The 18,851-nt window shown below is 40.4% G+C and overlaps 1 protein-coding gene across 5 annotated transcripts in view; it reads left to right on the top strand.

The window, feature by feature from the left end:
* nf1a (neurofibromin 1a) overlaps positions 1 to 18,851 on the top strand; it is a 292,673-nt gene that overhangs the window by 262,681 nt on the left and 11,141 nt on the right. For 2 of the 5 annotated variants that reach the window (XM_041198254.1, XM_041198252.1), the window contains exons 49-58: positions 2,052 to 2,183; positions 2,966 to 3,101; positions 4,208 to 4,365; positions 7,594 to 7,716; positions 9,627 to 9,754; positions 12,460 to 12,560; positions 13,241 to 13,383; positions 14,383 to 14,429; positions 15,252 to 15,468; positions 16,340 to 16,403. In XM_041198254.1, coding sequence (XP_041054188.1) covers positions 2,052 to 2,183; positions 2,966 to 3,101; positions 4,208 to 4,365; positions 7,594 to 7,716; positions 9,627 to 9,754; positions 12,460 to 12,560; positions 13,241 to 13,383; positions 14,383 to 14,429; positions 15,252 to 15,468; positions 16,340 to 16,403 — 1,249 coding nt within the window. The remainder of the gene's footprint in view (positions 1 to 2,051; positions 2,184 to 2,965; positions 3,102 to 4,207; positions 4,366 to 7,593; positions 7,717 to 9,626; positions 9,755 to 12,459; positions 12,561 to 13,240; positions 13,384 to 14,382; positions 14,430 to 15,251; positions 15,469 to 16,339; positions 16,404 to 18,851) is intronic. The other 3 variants (XM_041198253.1, XM_041198250.1, XM_041198251.1) reach the window with 2 other exon arrangements.

Genomic DNA, 18,851 nt, shown 5'->3' with positions numbered 1-18,851 from the left:
CCAATGGCAGACGGTAAGGGTGGGAGCGATCCCTGGTCAGCCATGTGGTGGAAAGAACATTGGAGCCTTTACCATCACTATCCAAAGCTCCAGGCCACAACATGCTCGTAAAAAGTGCTTGTTGTCATAGCAACTCAGACTACCTGAGTAATCTATAACACACACGCTGAATTTATTGCTGTTTAGCTTGTAACAACAGCCAAAAGTAAATTGACCCTTGTGGCAAATATTTGTACGCCGTGTATATGTTTCAGAAGCTTAGACCTACCAGTTTATTCTTGGTCTTCAATCAAGAACAAGAGCAGACCTTCGTCAGCTGAAGTCTTTATGAATCTGCATTGTCCCAACGATTTGTGCCCGGTCAATATGGATTTTCACATACCAGATTATGCAAGATGTGGCTAATATAACATTTTGCATTTAAAGAACCCAAGTTGATCACACAGAACACAATTCAACTGAAGTTCAAAGATTACTGTAATCACAGAGGAATGGCACCACCTTCCTTGGTGCTGCAGGCTAGAGAATCCAAAACAAAATGTTTGCCATATGATTGGGAGATCCTTCCCTCCTATTGCCTTCCCACTCAAGTTGGCCTTAGTTGGGGTGTGGCCAGGGATGTGGTGGGGGTGTGGTGAGTAGGATGAGATTATAGAAGCTTTTCCCAGGCAATGGGAAATGAAATGTAAGGTAGCCATCTACTAGATTTTAGGGTCCAGGGGCACAGCAACTGAGTGTAATTCTGCCCCATATGCATCAATATTTTCAGCAGGGCTCACTCTATATTTATCAGGAATGAGAATCTTGTTTAATGCTCTTTGCTCTCCCTATAACATCAAGGCCAACTGTAGCATTGCTACTGCTGCTCTGGTTTTCAACTTTTCAACTTCCTGAATTGGTTGGTTAAGATGAAAAGGAATCCCTATCATATCTTTAGACAGACTGACTTCTGGCTGAGTGGAGTGGTTACATTGGTTACTTCCTGCATGGTTCAGCTTTGGCCACTTGCTCCCTTGTAGCAAATAGGCAATATTTTGTGCAAGATCTTCACTACCATTGTCGATTTCTTTACGCTAGTGATGTTCAATTGTGATCATTTTTAAATGCGCAATTGTGAACAAAATGCAGGGTTTTATTGTTGCTTTGTTAGTTCAGTGTTTGCAATCACAAAATTCTTACAAAAAAGCACTGAAGAGTGGATTCTGTGTAAGTCTATACTTAGAAAATTGCTCAGCCTGATAGTTTGAGCATTTAGCAAACAAACTTCTGTGCTCAATGAGCTACTCTCAACCAGAGCAACAGTAGCAGTGCTACAGTTGGCCTAGATGTTAAAGGGAGAGCAAAGAGCATTAAACAAGATTCTCATTCCTGATAAATATACAGTGAGCCCTGCTGAAAATATTGATGCATATGGGGCAGAATTACACTCAGTTGTTGTGCCCCTGGACCCTAAAATCTAGTAGTTGGCTACCTTACATTTCATCGCCCCACGCAGAGTACGTGGCTGAAGTTATGAGGGACTTTTTGCAACGTACTGGCAAACCACAGAATGAGTTGGCACTTCCAGAGAAGAAATGGAGGTGGTGTTGGGGACAGTATTAGTACAAGAGTTTCAAGGTAGAATGCTATAAGTTGAACTGAGCTAACCTCAAACCACAACAACTTTATATTGAGAGTTAAGTGTTCAAACACATCATGTTTTCAGCCTGCTTCAATGAACCAAATGAATAAAACTTTAATGGCTTGATCCAAGTTACATCTTTGACATTGAATTGTTTGCTGTAATTATTGTCCTCTTTCTAGCTCTGACCATTGTCACTTTTGCATAAGGTTTGGAAATGTCTTTTATAGCAGAGATAAATAGATAAGTTTTATGTTTATGCCTCCAGTTCATGGATTAACTCCAACATCTAGATCCTAAGTTGAGCTAATTGCACCTGTTATCATTTTGGATGACAATCCACAAATCGCCAGTTGGTTTTCAGTATTTTTTAGGTTAAACACTGAAGCTATTCGGTAAAGATCTGAAGACTTTTTTCTCCCCTCTTTAGGATACAGACATCCATCCCCCACCACAGTGGCCAGAACAGTGAGAATTTTGCACACCTTACTAGCCTTGGTTGGCAAGCACAGAAACTGTGACAAGTTTGAAGTTAACACTCAAAGTGTAGCTTATCTTGCTGGTGAGAAGATATTTTCTTTGCTTTTGTTTGATAAACATTTTGTTATTGCATCAGCTGAGATTTGTCCATTATATAATTGCTACTGTGCTCATTTAGCCATCTGGATTTCCTGGAAAAGTTGTGGGGGAGGGGAGGGAGACAAGTTGAATGCACTGCCACTGTGTGGCATGTTGACTGAAATAAAAAAGCAGCCAAAAGTTGTCCATTAAGGGTAATCAAGTTGGGAGGCCAGATTAACCATGGTGTTTCCAGCACCCCAGTGGCTCAGTTGGTAAAGACAACTGAACCATACAGATCAGAAGGTTCCAGGTTTCATTTGCAGTCTGTACTGAGTTGACTAGGCAGCAGTGAGTGGATACTGCATTGGGTTCACTTGAGGGAGGAAAAGTCAACTGATATGCCCTCTCTAAATCCTAAGCTAAAAATTGTTGGTATGGGCCATCACATGAGAAGGTGATCAGCTCAGCTGTGATCTACTGGTGCAGCTGCTCACTGTTAAGTCTGATATTTGGAGAATTACCACTTGGAGGTTCTAGAAGGTAGTTGGTCTCAGACCCATCCCCTGTACCCCATCAGGAGCTAAGTAGAAAAGATTGCATTGCAGCCTGCATTCCCTCTAAAGGGGAATCTAGTATTCCAAAGTCAATGCCAGGCACCCCCATCTATGTAATTTTTCTGATATTAGTCTTTGAAATAGTGAAATACAGGCGTGAGTACAGTCTTGACTGACTCTGAAGAGCAGTCTTCATAAGCAAGTCATTAAAAAAAAATTTTTTTCACAGCCTTGCTGACTGTTTCAGAGGAGGTGAGGAGTCGATGCAGCCTGAAACACAGGAAGTCTCTGTTAATGTCTGACATTTCCATGGAGAATGTGCCAATGGATACATATTATATGCACCATACTGACCCAGGCTCCAGGTCTGTGCACATTTATTTCACTGTTTACCCTTTTTTAACCTCTTTGGCTGTATTTATCTGTTCCAGGGTTTCTGGCAATAACTGGGAAGCATGATTCCTCATCTGTAAATGTTAACTCTTTAAAAAAAAAAATTAATAGTGTCTCCCACCAGATTAATCTCCAACAGGTCTGTTTTTGTTTGAATTGTAAATTGAATAAAATGTATATTCTTATTGCTGCCATAATGTTACCTGATTGTAATGGGTAGCTAAATAAACGTGAGGAAGAAAGGAATAGGAGGATCTGCTGTTAAGGTTAGGTGATCAGGGATTGGGGATGGGGAGCAGATGGGGGGCACGGTGAGGCTCTTGTAATATATAAGCACACGCGTAGGCCAGTTGGGCTGACTGACCTGCAATTATACAGTACATTGTGTAATTCTGTGATGGTGGGCAGATAGCACAGAAGTGTTCTTGAAGCCAAGCTAAGTGTTGGGGAGGTAAAGCTGGATATCATCAGTGTACACTTTGAAATTGGCTCCATGCCTGCAGGTTTCACCTGGGTTGCTCTGCACAAGTGAGTTCAGCAATTTTTGCAAACCAATTTATCTGATAGTAAATATGGATGCAGTAAGGGTGTAAAGTTGGATGATGTTTTTGCAGAGGTAAATTAATGGTGGCACTTGCTCTTCAACTGTAGATTAGAAGCAGCTCACAAGGTACAATCCGAATATGCTAAACTCTCTTTTAATCTGTAATAATGCAAGAAGTAAAACAGAATTATATGAAAATACTCAGTTCCACATCTACCAGGTGAAAAATTGTTAGGAGGAGGGGATGGATTAACAAGTCTGAGTTTAAATTGCCTTTTTAGCTTACATTCAGGGCCTGGGTCTCGAGAAAAAGATCACACCAAAGTTAAAACACTCAAATGAACTAGTTGTCTTCACTGTGTTAAACATCATAACCTAACCTTCTCCCTGCATTATGCATTTTTGGTATAATAGCAGAGGATATATTTTATCTTTCTAAAGCCCCTTCACTGACAGAATGGACAGGTTAAAAATTTTCTCTGACAGTGTATTCAAGTGGAATCTCATCTGTTTTTCTTCCAATTCTCTTTACAGAGCTTTAAGAGAGAGCCAGCCATGGGTATCACCCAAGACCTCTAACAGAAATTTGGCTGCTAATTACCCAACGATGGGGCAAATTAGCCCCAGGACACGCAAGTCTATGAGCCTAGACATGGGTCAGCCTTCGCAGGCCAAATCCAAAATAATGCTCGGTAAGGAAGCACAGTAAAAGTGCACAGCATAAGAACACATATAGGAGCAGAGTAAACCATTCAGCCCCTCAAGCCTGCTCCCCCATTTTAGCTCAGCTATACTTTCTTGCACGACTCCCCATCCCTTGATTCCGTTCGTTTCCAATTGATCTCTGGTTGGAATATATTCAACAACTGGGCATCTGCAGCTTAGTCATGGTAGAGAATTCCAACAGTTCACAACCCTTTAAGTAAAGAAATTCTCTTCAATATGCTCTTAAATGGCCATCCCCTTGTTCTGAGACCATGACATCATGTTCAAGACTTCCCAGCTGAGGATGGGGAGGAACCTTCTCCCAGTATCTTCTCTTTCTCAAACACCTTAAGAATTTTATGTTTCAATAAGGTTCACCTCTCTCTCTCTTTTAAATTCTATGTCTACTTCATCTCTCTTCATGGGACAATCTCCTCACCCCAGGAATCAGTCCAGTGAACCTTCATTGCAGTTCAATACTTGTCTGTCACAGGCATTCCATTCCTGTAATGTTGTATGTAATTTGTAGGGTACACTTAACAGGTAATGTTTCTTTTCTGAAAGAAGTTATGTAGCAATTCATTACGTCCATCATTTTGGTTCATTTTCTCCAATGGGCAAACAAGGAAACGGGGAAAGAAAATAATGCAGCATTTCCCCACCACCCCCTTTTTACTGCTATGATAGTATTTTCCTTTGAAGCTACTAACATTGATAATTTGGAAAATTAAGAACTTAGAAAGCACTTGCATTTCTATAGCAGGTTATCAAGTTTATTAGGATGGCCCAAAGCACTTCAATTCCCAGGATTTACTTTTTAAGTGCTACCACTGTTGAATGTGATGGCCATTTGTGCACAGCAAAGTCCTGCAGCAACTGCTTGGTTGAATGATGGGTTGATGTGTTTTTTTTTTAAGGTTGGGTGGGCAAGGAGCACTTGCTGCTCCTCTTCACAACTGGCTGTGGGATCATTAACATCCACCTGCAGAGCAAAACCCGACTAATTTAGCACACGTGTCAGCCATGACTCAGCTGGTAGCACTCAGTCACAAGGTTCAAGTCCCACTCTAGGGCTTGAGCACTAACATCAAGGCTGACACTCCAGTGCACTTCTAAGGGAGGGCTTGTGCTGTCAGAGTTGCCGTCTTTTGGCTGAGACGGTGGGGGGTGGGGTTGGGGTTGGGGTTGGGGTTATCCCAAGTGTCCCAGCTAATATTTATCCCCCAATCAACATCACAAAAACAGATTACTTGGCCGCTACCACATCACTATGCACCAATTGCCTGTTAGATTTTCAGCATTAGAATAGTGCCTACAATTCAGAAGGACCTCATTGACTGGAAAGTACTTGAGTTGTCTTGTGGTCCTAAAAAGTGCTATATAAATGCAAGATTTTAATTCATTTTGCAAGGACTGCAGTGTTTAGCAGAGCAATGATAAAAGTCCTCAGCTGTGCACTTGTGCTCATCTGGGCTCTCTGCTATAGTTCCGTACTTCAGGTGACTTTGAGGGAGGAAAGTCCAATTTGGGAAATAAGCTTTAATTAATTTACTGGGGGAAACCTCCCCCCCACCTTTCACCATTTTGTCGCTCTTTTTTTTTCTGGGGTTTTCTGTGAACTTACAAAATACTGAATTTCTCAGAATATTCAAGAATTAAGTGTTTCCTTCCTTATCTTGTTTTTCAAGTGTTAGTTAGCCCCATCAGCAATAGGAAGTAGGCAGAGAAAAAAAGCATGAGTTTGTTTTGCAAAAGCTAAATACAGTGGAGACTGAAAATATGAAATATAAAGAGAAAATACTGGAAATGGATTCATTTTGTTTTGATCCCCATTCTAAGGGGTTTCCCACCTCCCTGCCCTGGATCACCAGTCAGCATTCTTAGCCAGCAGGCTGCATGGATTGGCAGACAGGAGTCCTCCTAATATTATCAGTCCCTTTCTTCTTCCAGCCATAGGAGAACCACTTTTCCTGCCACACTTTGTCTAATATGATGACCTTCGCTTGATCGATGATTTCTATCCCTGCAATGGCTGCCCAAAGTATAAATTTAGTTTCTACAGCTCTGTGGTGCTATTCACTGCAGCAAAAAGAAGACATTTTTCAACCTTGCTGTCTGTATTTCTCTCAAAGTTGAACTGCTGTGGCAAGTGCTCAGACCCGAGGAGTTAAATGGATATGCCGGTAGGATTGGATGCAGTAGCGTGGGAAACAGTATTCCCTGCGCGCTGCCCAGCCGTGCAGCAATCCGAAAGTCCTCATGCACAAGTCGGTCCCTATGTTGCTACACGTGCGGGGCCATGTGTTTAAATGAATGATTCCCACGTTCCAAAACAATTTAGAGGGAGTGCTGGAGCATTAACATGGAGACAGAACAATTGCACCAAATGGCCTGCTTCTGTGCTGTAAATTCTACGTAGCAATATTGCAGCAAAGGACAAAGGGGCTAATAATAAAACTGAAGGATTTACTTTGCTGGGTTGAGCTCTTCTTTGTGAAAGGGAGTTGAGTTTTAAACAAATTGATTGATTTATTGTGGCACTGCATTGATCTGCTGGCAGAGAGGAGTGAGATGCTGAATAAAACAGTTTTAGTAAAAGGGGAAGTATCTTGGTGGGGCGCGAAGAGGTAACCTTCAGCAAAGTAGAGTCTGCATCAGAAGGGTGTATTACCAGCAGGAATATCAGTCACACTGCTTCACATGTCTTGTCCCCCCTCCAAGCGATGCACTGCACTTGTTCCTTCATTTTGGTAAGCTTTAAAATTACATGTACGTAAAATTTCAAATCAGCGGCTGTCATCACCATGGAGTGTTGCTTTGACGTTCCCAAAGTTGAAGGAGGATTGCTTTGTGGCAATAAAAAAAAATTTGCCTTTATATAGTGCCAATCATGACCTCAGAACACCCCAAAACGCTTTGCAACTAGTGAATTAATTTTGAAGTGCAGTCACTGATGATGTGTAAGAAACGAGGCAGCCCATTTGCACAAAGCAAGCTTTCACAAACAGGGATGTGGTAATGACTTAAGTCTTTTTTCTTTTTTCGTGATGAGGAGTAAATATTGGCCAGGTCGCTGAGGAGAAAACCCCTGCTCTTAGGAATACCCTGAAATGTGTTTGCCTGGACGTTCATGCTATTGATAAGTAATTTCCGCCATGCTGTGGCACACTATTATGTTAAAATCTGAATGAATGAATGATGAATGTTTTTAACAGGTACAAGGAAAAGTTTTGACCACTTGATATCAGATAGCAAAGCACCAAAGAGACAGGAGATAGAATCAGGGATTACTACTCCACCCAAGATGAGGCGAGTGGCAGAGCATGATTTTGAGATGGGTAAGCAGAAGCATTTTCATTTTATTTCTAAACTATTTAGATTTCTCTGTCTCACAGAGCTGGGTTAATACTTGGCTGATTGCTGTTTTGTACCATGTTGCTCCCCAAAATGCAAGCTTAAAGGGTCTTGTGTTTAATTACGTGTCTTTCTATACAAAAGATGTTCCAACTTGCAATGCATTGTGTTTTGTGACTTTACATATTGATATTGGGCAATGGAATATGTTTCCACTGTCAGAATCAAGCACTCCCTAAATCCATATTTGGAAAGTATAGTAATATTCCCTCAACTCTGCTTAAGTTCCCTCTTTCAAGCAACCTATTCTACACCACAGTGGCATTTTGCCAGTTCCCAAATAGTTTTATCTTGTGTTCTCAGTGTAAAGAAAATATAATTTTTTCCAATCTTACTGCAGGATACTGTGAAACAGGCTGTGTGTGTATGTGTCTAATTTACTTAAACTGAAAACAGTCAGACTGCAAGGTTTAAATCACAAAAGGGTTAGGTGTAAAAGGCATTTTTGAAGTTGAGGTGAACAAGCGAAGATGGGATACCAGTAGATACAGCATGAATAGGAATTTGTATTAGGAGATAAATGAGTTGAATTTTTCACTGTTGAATTTTAAAGAAAGATTTACAACTGGCAAAGATCATAAATGAATTGAGCAAAGTTATTAAGATTATTTTTGCCAAAAGTAGTGGCCATAAAGACAACATAAAAGATTTTTATATTCTGGGAAAGGTAACTTCCAAAGAAAGTTAAGAGCAATGGGTTTAAAGATCAAAGAGAAAAAACATATTTTAAGGAAAGATTGAAAGCTGTATGAAGTATGTGCTGTGCTAGGACAAACCTGTGAAGTAAGCAGTCTCTAGCCACTCCAGAGAAGTGTATGTTTGTTCCAGAAAGCAAGGATTTGTTACAAGCCTTATATTTTCACTGTCGAGGGAGAGAGAAACCTGTGAAACACCTCCCCTATAGCAATAGTGGGTGCCTTGCAGTGATGTTGCTGGATTTTTTCGTAGATTATGAATCTATATGGACTGTTGCCTGAAAAAGGGTGTTTATTTGTGAGTCTAGCTAAGTAGAAACCCTTAGGGAAGTGTTGTAAGACTAAATTTAACTGTGTAACTGCAATCTTGTGTGTTTAGGTTTTCCTTTTGTTATAAATGTTTTCATTTAATATTTAAAATCTACAAAAGTGATAGTGGAATCTTTATTTCTGACTTCAGTACGTACCTCCTCGCAATAAATACAAATTGCATATCCTTGTGATAGCTTGACCAAGTTTCCCTTTGGGATTTGGTCAGTCTGGCAATTACCACCTGCCATATCGTAACATCACTCATTTACCCTCCTCTCCTGAGGGGGATGTTCCATGAGTTCAGGTGCCGTCCAGTATTTCACCCAACTGACCATTATTGATCTCTGAACTTGGACAGTGAACCCACGTGAGTTGTTTGAGCTTCAGATGTTACAGCCAAGCATGATCCCATCCTCAGCTGATATCTGTCTGTACTTATGTAGTTCCAGCCTGTGTTGCTGGATAGCAACCAAGAGCAGGAACCCTGACTACATTTCCCATCATTAACCCAGGACCATGGAAATTATTCTGTTGGCCCTACCAAACCTCAGTTGGCTTGGCACAGTGTGGGGATGTGGGGGGGGTTTAAACTTAATACCTTGACTCAGTTGGTGTGGATAAGTTATGAGACATCCTAAAACTGCATTCTTATCTATGTTGCCTTAGATATGACCTATTTTAGCTTTTAATCTTTTCATATATTAAAGAGATGAAAGGAATTAATATTCTTGGGCATGTCAAATAATGGGGTCACCAGTTCACCTGATGTCACTCATTACATGGTGATCAGTTTAGTGCAATATCTGTTTCCACTTTTCCCAATTTAGAAACACAGCGGATATCTTCACAACAGCACCCCCATCTGCGGAAAGTCTCCGTGTCTGAATCGAATGTACTTCTGGATGAAGAGGTCCTCACCGACCCAAAGATCCAGGCTCTGCTGCTTACTGTGCTTGTACGTATAGCTTCCGGTTAACACCAGATGTATTTTTTTTTAAATGTTTTGTCTGGCCTGTGTGCTCATTTCATTGCTGTTGCTTGCATTTTCTGCTTTGAACTGTGTGTAGAATACAATTAGAGTAACTAAACCATGCAATAAATTATTTTCTTGTGGCACTTCCTGGGGACAAGTGAAGCAAGTAAATTCAGTCTCATTGGAGTTCATTACTAACGCTGCACTCCATTATCCTTCAGGCATTTTGTTGCTTGTTCAAGCACCAACTGAAAAGTGCACATGAGCAGCAAAGGCAAAGGGGGAGAGGATTTAATCTCCCCCTACCCCTCCTAACTGTAATTTTCCTCTTCCCTTCCTGTGGGAGAAGCCTACTTTCCATTTGGTCTAAGAAATTACAGCAAAAAAGGAGGCCATTCAGTCTATTGGGTGTGAACAACTGAAGCTACCTAGATTCGTCCCAATTGCATGCCCTTAATCATATCCTTTTATGTTGCTCTTCAAATACTTATCCAGTTCACTTTAAAATGATGTTGAGTCTCTGCATCAGTACCCATTTGTGGTAAACAATCCCCTCTTCAAATAGCCCTCTGTGTATACAAATTCTTCTAACGTTTCCCTTTATTCTAGTGACAATGCTATTACTTTCAGATTTTCATTATCTTGAAAGCCTCTGTCAGAGCTGCTGTTCCGGTTTGCAGCACAGAAGGCCATTGTATCTGTCCCAGCTTTTTGCAAGAAAATAGAAATAGGGCATTCAGCCCTTCGAGCCTGTTCCACTATTTAATGTTAGCCTGTATCCTAACTTTGTTCACCCGTGTTGGCTCCATGTCTCCCTTAATATCCTTGGCTAGCAAAAATCTAGTGATCTCATTTAAAATTATTAATACAGCTAGCGTCTACTGCTTTTGAGAGAGTGTTCAACACTTATACCGTCTTTTGTGTAAGTGTTTCCTAAATTCTGTCTACTGTAGGGCATAGACCCCCCCCCTCACTAGTGTGAAAGGTTTTGCTCCATTCATCTTAATTTATTTCAAAATAGTAAAATCCTTGGTCTGTCCAAGCTTAATCTTCCATGTTCCAGGCAATGCAAGCCCGCCTCCTTTGTGTAATCTTTCCTCATAATTTAACCCTTAAACTCCTACTAACTTTCTGGTGAATCTGAGTTGAACTCCATCTAAGGACAATATATCCCTTGTAAGGTGCAGTGCCCAAATGTAGTACAATTGGGACTTTCATATAGTTTTAGCAAAACTTCCTTGACTTTATGGTCTCAACCTCCGACTATGAAGGTTAACATTTCATTTGCCTCTTTTTTTGTACCTGACCGCAATTAGTGATGTGTGAACATGAACCCCAGGAGGCCAATTACCCCGTCATATTCATGAACCCCAGAAGGAGACTAATTAGCCCATCATATTCATGTCAACATTCTGTAAGAGCAAATTAGTTGGTCCCTTTCCCCATACCCCTGCAAGTTTTTCCCCTTAAGATGCTTATCCAGTTTCCTTTCAAAAGTCACGATTGAATCTGCCCCCACCACACTCTCAGGCAGTGCATTCCAGATCTTATCTACAGGCTGCATAAAAAAAGTTTTTGCTCATGTCGATTTTGGTTTTCCTGCCAATTACCTTAAATCGGTGTCCACTGGTTCTATACTTTAGATCCTGCCAAGCAAGCTGTGTTGCCATTGAAGGATTGCATTCTTCATTGGGTATAAGCAACATAGACATTGGATCAGGGTTGTTCAAGATGTGGCTTGTGAACTGAACCCAGTGTGTGATTTCACTATTGAAGCCCTGATTGGCTCCTCTCTCCAATTTGTGCAATTATGCATGCAACCACTTTTGCCTTTGGCTCATGAAACTTCCCAGGCTTAAAAGACTGGAGGATTTGGCCAATTAAATATTAATTTGAGGAGGTTTGAAGAGCTGAAGTATTCACCTTAAATTGCTGTCCCCTGGTTCTTGACCCTTCCTCCAATGGGAACACTTTCTCCCTTTCTATTCTCTTGAACCTTCATGATTTTGAACACTTCTGTCGAATCTCCTCTTCCCCATGAAGAATAACCCTAGTTTTTCTAATCTATCCTCATAACTGAAGGGTCTCATCCTTGAACCGCTCCCGTTAATCTTTTCTGCACCCTCTCTCAAGCCTTCATATCCTAAAGTACAGTGCTCAGAATTGGACACAATACTCCAGTTGAGGTGGGACCTGTGTTTTATAAAGGTTCATCATAACTTGTTGCTTTTGTCCTCTAGTCCTCTATTTATAAAGCCCAGGATCCCATATGCCCTTTTAAACCACAATCTTGCTTTTTGTATATATGAGAGGTCTCCCTTTTCTTCAGTATAGGGAGGGTCTTGCATTAGTACTAGGATAAAAATTTCAAATTGGAATGAAATGTGGAGAAAAATCTGTTGCTGTACTTGGGCTCTTGTCATCATCTTCCTAATTCATGTGAACAAGTGAGTTTAGCACTCTATTATTTTCATTACAGTGACTTGGTACACAAAAAATCCTCAAAGCAATTGTATTGGGTTTCTGATCCAATAATTTGAATATTGTGCATCATGTCACCACCACCCAGTGGCTTGTTTTGGAACTGCTTCATTTTGGATATCACCACAGCTTCTGTGTTTATTTTTAAATCTGAAAAATATATAGATCCATTCCAACTTAATAACCAGTTTGTATTCTTCTCAAAGGCCACATTGGTGAAACACACTACAGATGAGTTTGATCAACGGATCTTGTACGAGTATTTAGCTGAAGCCAGTGTCGTCTTCCCTAAAGTGTTTCCAGTTGTGTAAGTTCCCCTTCCGATTACCTTTAAACCGTGATGTCATTTGGATCTTTGACCAAAATTCAGATTTTCACAAGTTGAAATGAGCATTATATTTTCATGCTGTGCATGTCTATATGTACCACTAGATCATAGGACTCTAGCTTCTCATCTCGCTGAGATGTTGACCTAGTTCAGAGAGTCTGTTCAGCTGAGGTGAAATATAAAGATGGCCTTTATCTCTCTCACAAAACTACACCTTTAACGTGCCAGCAAATCATTCTGCTTTTGGGAGAAGTTTATCTGCATCAGGCATTCTCTTTAATGTTGTTCTTAGAACTTTGGAGAAATGGTTTTCTTTCTACATGAATAGTCTAACAGAGACAGCTGGATATTGGCCTATATCAATGTAGAACTATTGTCAACTTTTGAACTTTTCCTCTAAATCTGGGTGTTGAGCCAGCTACCGAACCTGGCACTCATCCTGTGCCTTAATTGCCTTTCTTGTTTGCTATTTTACATTCACACATTACAGCAATGACAAATTTCTCTCAGTTCTGTTTGATATGGGGAAATTGTAATGAAGCAAAAGCTTGAATTTTCACAAGGAAATTTCATGAATTGAATGATTCAGTAATTTAAAAGATTGTTCTGCATTTTTGACTCGGTTAACAGATCTCTTGTGTTTTCTCTGTGAAACCTAGGCACAATTTACTGGACTCAAAAATTAATACCTTGCTGTCACTGTGCCAAGATCCCAACCTGTTAAATCCAATCCATGGGATAGTGCAGAGTGTAGTATATCACGAGGAGTCTCCGCCACAGTATCAGCCATCATATTTACAAAGTAAGTGCTCTTTGCAACTTCAGTTTTTTAATAGAACATTTTGCTTTTCAGCAGTGGTGCAGAAGAGAGGGGCCTGGGTGCAGTTGGGCCAGATGTTTGTTAGAAACAACATTGAGGCTAATGACAGTTGCCATTATTTATGCATGAATAGTACAGCTTCAAGCAAGGAAGCTGAATAAGAAACTCTCTGGTTGCCCTGTTCACCCAGGTCTCAGATGCCCTAGTTCCTTCGCTGTGCCATTATTAGCTCTTACTTTCAACAACTTTGTTGGAAAAATGTTTTCAACTTTAGGCCGCAGCTAACTTTAGCTAGCCTAACTAACGGCAGATGTTGATGCCCTGTTACAGCAAACCATGATCGAATGGCATTTCACCTCAAGGATCTGGGATCAAACCCAGCCCTGTCTCAACTGAGAGTGGTCACACCTCCGTTAATTATAAGGGTTCTCATTGCGAGTTAGGATGTGGGCCCACTAAACCAAATTGATTTAATTTTGGCATAGACTGGCACCAGTTTGGGAATTTTCTTCTAAGCAGGCAGGAATTGTAACACTGAAGCACTCTGATGCAGGAGGTTGTTGGCTTTCAGTTCCATCACCAGAGTGCTTAGCAGTGAAAAAAAGGCTTTGGGAGGATGCTGCACCATCCTTGAGAGAGCACCTTTAGCTGTAAACTTGCAAACCTTTTTTTGTGGGCCAGACCATATCCTTAGATGGGCAATTTCAAGACCCCTCTCAGAAATGCAGGAATGATGCCCAGAGCATTGTGTATATTGAATCTTTTTATGCACATTTTATTCATTCATTAGTGTTTGTCATATTTATTCAAGTTGAGTGATAATAAACCCAAGCATAATTTATTGCTACAGAAATGATTTTCAAGGTTTAACTAAGTATTACAGAGCACGCTAATCATGATACAGTTTGATTCTCAATTATCCTTTAAATTTTTCAGACTTTGATTGTAATTTTTTTGCCTTTCCCCACTCCCAAATTTCAGGTTTTGGTTTCAATGGACTTTGGAGATTTGCAGGATCTTTTTCCAAGGTGAGACTGAAATAGTTTTGAACCATTTTGTGTTATTTAATTTACCTTTACACTGAATTGTGCACCATGTTTAAGCGTAATGTTAGGTTTGGCAAATTAATACACCAGCTTATTCAGTTCAGTATTTTCAGTGCATTTGAGATGGCTGTGCAAGAAATGTGTTGAAAGGGATGTTTATTACAAATGAAAATTTTGTTGACAGACTTGTATTTAGATACTATCTTTCATGATGTCTCAAACCACTTGACAGCCAATGAAATACTTTTGAAGTATAGTCACTATTGTAATGTAGGAAACACAGAAGCCAGTTTCCACACAGCAAGCTCCTACAAACAGCAATGTGACAAATGACCAAATAATCTATTTTTTTAGGAGATGTTGGCTAACACCATGTTGTGAAATTCATTGGATTTGTACTGTAACATCTCGAGTCAGCATGCTTTCCTGGATTCAGATGGTTGTGTATCAACTGGTTCAAAATCATATTCCCCACCTCCCCTCCCATAGCATTTATTGGAGCTGCTTCAGAATGTTTGCTTGTTGGTGACATCGCCTGATCAGCCTAGAGACAAGGAAACATGATGTAATGGAAGTTTCCGTTTTCTTTGAAAACTCAATGTTTTTAATCAGTCATTTCCCCCCAATATACAATGGAGGAATTGTTCTGAGAAAACAGTACCACCCCTGTAAACTTACCCTCACCCTTTAAATCTTCATATGTTTGAGCTTCTTTGCATATATCTTCCCTGAAACGTTAATTGCACCATCCTTAAGAGCATTTAACTTGCAAACAATTTCTAAAATATTCATCCTGTTGGACAGCAAACTCAGATCCCAGACTACGCGGAGCTGATTGTGAAGTTCCTGGATGCATTAATTGACACATATTTGCCTGGAATAGATGAAGAATCCACTGAGGAATCTCTGCGCACACCAACCTCTCCCTACCCACCACCTGTTCAAAGCCAGCTTAGCATTACTGCCAATCTAAATCTCTCCAATTCCATGACCTCACTGGCAACCACCCAGCATTCCCCAGGTGAGTGAAGTTTTCCTCCATTCATATGAGCATGCCTTGAATTGATCACTTGCCTTCTGGTACAACAATTACAGGCTTTGTCTTTGAATAATAGCAATTGCATGGACATACTATTCACAACTTCCAGTGGTTCCCTTTGTATGTATCTCCACACCCTGAAGATTTGCACCCTTATTGGTTCTATACTGGTATATGCAGAGGGTGGATATACACTGTGATTCCACGAAATACACTATGATCCTTATATTGGCTTTAATGCAAATGTTTTCATTGTTGCTAACTGATTGTTGACATGTTATCATGCGCATTTTATACATGGTTTTAAGTAGCATCACTTTTTTTCTATTTCAATAGACTTTTAACCAATAGTGAAGTTCAAATGCCAGTGACACTTTATTAACCCTCCTTACTCAATACAACTGAAGTGTCGTGACAAGATGTTCCATGAGTTATAAATTTTCCATCTAGTTTTGTATGTGGGTACAGGATGGGGCTATTTTCAAAATGGAGCATCGTTTTTAGCCTGAACCGGTGGCATTAAACCTCAGTTGGAATGACTGAGAGTCATGTCCCATATCCTAATTAATCCGAACTTGGGAAATCTGGGGAGAGGAAATTCAAATCAGTCCAAGTTATTTTCAGAAGTAACTTGCCCATAGCTGGCGCCTTTCTCTAATTTGCAACTTTTAAAAATACATTTATGTTAATATTCGATCTTTGTCAGCATCTTTTCATTTTGCATTGTATTTGATTTTTATTGTGTTAATCTGTTCCTTTTTGATTACACATACACTGAATTTTTTCCTCTTGTTTTGCTTTCTGTTTCTTCCCCTCATCTCTTCTGCGCATGTGCTGCTGTCATTGTGACTAGCGTGTAGACGATCCCCAACAATGCCCCACTTGAGGCCCTCTGCTGGTGGAAATACCTGGTACAGGTGAAAACTATAGTACGGGCAATCCGTAATGCCCTGAGTGGCCTATAGTTTCTAATTAGCAAAAATTGTTGATCATTAGAATATGCTTTGTTTTAGTATGGATTTGTAGTAATGTGTATCTGTGTTTTGTAGATACAGATCTACTGTTATCAATATGAGGCTCAATTTATGAGATATTATATGAATGTCCCAACCCAAGCTTCCATCCACTAAGCCCAAATCTCTCTTGCCATCTGTTTTCGCAGTAGCTTTGGTGGTTCTTTACCTCATGTGAGCACGCTCAAAGGTCCTTTTAAGTTGCACCTGTTTAGGAAAGTCTGGTTTCTCATTAAGCCAACAACTGGTGAGATAAACAGATATCAAAAATAGCAGATTTCCAGTTTTGTGCTGTGTTAGTTTGTTCACCTGGGACAGTAGCCAATCTGGAATGGAATGCTCTGGCTTGAAAGGGTGAAAGTAATTTTCAAATATATACTTGCAGAGGGAGTAACTACAGGGCTATAGGACAAGAGTGGGGGAGTGAGCTTAATTGAATAGACCTTTCAAAGAGCTAGCATTGGCACGATGGGCTAAATGGCCTCCTATATTGTTCTACGATACAGTACCCTGGTCTCAAGATTTTAAAAATCATCCAGGGCATCTTTCTGCAGCCTTGTGGACTCTGTTGGAAACATACACAGTCAAGGACCAAATTATCTCGGCCTTGATGCAATTGGCGGTTGATATTCGTTGTCACCTGGTGAAATAGGGGAGAACGTTGTGAGGTGGGCGATGATTTATTCTTGAGGAAACAGCATTGAGGGACCAGAAACTGGGCTGCTACTACAGGCCCGCAGCAGGGTTGACAATGGTCCCAGTAGGATCACCGCCGCTGCCTAGATAGTGTGCATTGAGCTATGTAGCCCTGAGTTGCTGGTCACTGACAAGCTACATACAGGTGGAGTGGATTTGTGGCATTGTGCTCAAGATTCAGAAGGCTACTTGGATGCCATCAGTAATGCCCTGGACTTTGAGATTCTGTAATGCAAAAAAAATTACCTGGGACATTCAATTTATTGCTGGTATCCTGTGGCAAAAATGTTAAATGTTTTTACCTTCACATTGGAATGTTAATAACCATAAATGGTTTAAATGAATTCTTTCTATTCCCCTAATGTCCTATTAGAGAAAGGTACCACACTATAGTAAGGGGCTAGAAGGTTGAACTATTCATTCTACTCTTTATTATCACCTACCTCTATCAGTATCCCCTGCTGTTAATAGCCTCCATGCTTCGTGTTACCTCCAAGTCCAATCTTTCTCAATTTTGTGCTCACTAGCCCCTCAAGTTCCACCACCACCTCCTCCTCCACCACCCCCCCCCCCCCCCAAATGTAATTAGTGCACCCAGATCCAAGCTTAGCTTATCATTGGAATGATGCAGCAGAACAGGAGGCCAATCAGCTCATCACACCTGTGTCAGGTCTTTAAAAGAGCTATCCAATTAATCCCACTCTCTCGCTCTCTGTGACTGAGTATACATAAAGAAATAATGGAGGCTTTTAAGAAAGATACTGCAGTAATTATGGGTGATTTCAATCTTCATATAGATTGGAAGAAACAGATTGGCAAAGGTAGCCTGGAAGATGAGTTCATAGAATGTTTTTGGGACAGTTTCGTAGAGCAGTACGCTGCAGTACCAACCAGGGAAAAGGCTGTTTTAGACCTGGTAATGTGCAATGAAACAGGACCACATAGTAACGTAACCTTTAGGCAACGGTGATCATAACTTGATAGTGTTTCCCATTCAGTTTGAGGGTGAGAAGCGTCGGTCTAAGACTAAATGTCTTGAGCTGAATAAAAGCAATTGCCAGGGCATGAAGACGGAGTTGACTCGAGTGAATTGGGAATATAGGTTAAAAGATAACTCAGTAGAGGAGCAGCGGCAGATACTTTGAGATGTTTTGTAACTCTGAGCTTATACCGTCATTTTTGCCACAGGATACCAGCAATAAATTGAATGTCCGAGGTAATATTTTTTGCATTACAGATTCTCAAATCCAAGGCATTACTGATGGCATCCAAGTAGCCTTCTGAATCTTGCGCACAATGCCACAAATCCACTCCACCTGTCAGTGACCAGCAACTCAGGGCTATGTAGCTCAATGCACATTGAGAAAAGTATTCCATTAAGAAAGAAAAATTCTGAGAAGAATGTACCATCTAGTGGCTGACTAAGGAAGTTAAGAATAGTATCACATTGAAAGAAAAAGTGTACAATACTGTGAAGGTTAGTAGTAGATCAGAGGATTGGATATATTTAAGAAACCAGCAAAGAATAAAGGTTGGAGAAATTAGAGTATGAGAGAAAGCTACCTAGAAATGTAAAAACATATAGATAAGAGTTTCTACAAGTATTTGAAAAGATGAGTAACCAAAGTGAGTGTTGGCTCCTTAGAGGGTGAGACA

The sequence above is a fragment of the Carcharodon carcharias genome, chromosome 10 (genome assembly GCF_017639515.1).
Source record: "Carcharodon carcharias isolate sCarCar2 chromosome 10, sCarCar2.pri, whole genome shotgun sequence".
NCBI classification, from domain to species: Eukaryota; Metazoa; Chordata; class Chondrichthyes; order Lamniformes; family Lamnidae; genus Carcharodon; species Carcharodon carcharias.
Note: the sequence above shows the minus strand (reverse complement) of the source record. Positions and strands in the feature narration are given on the sequence as shown.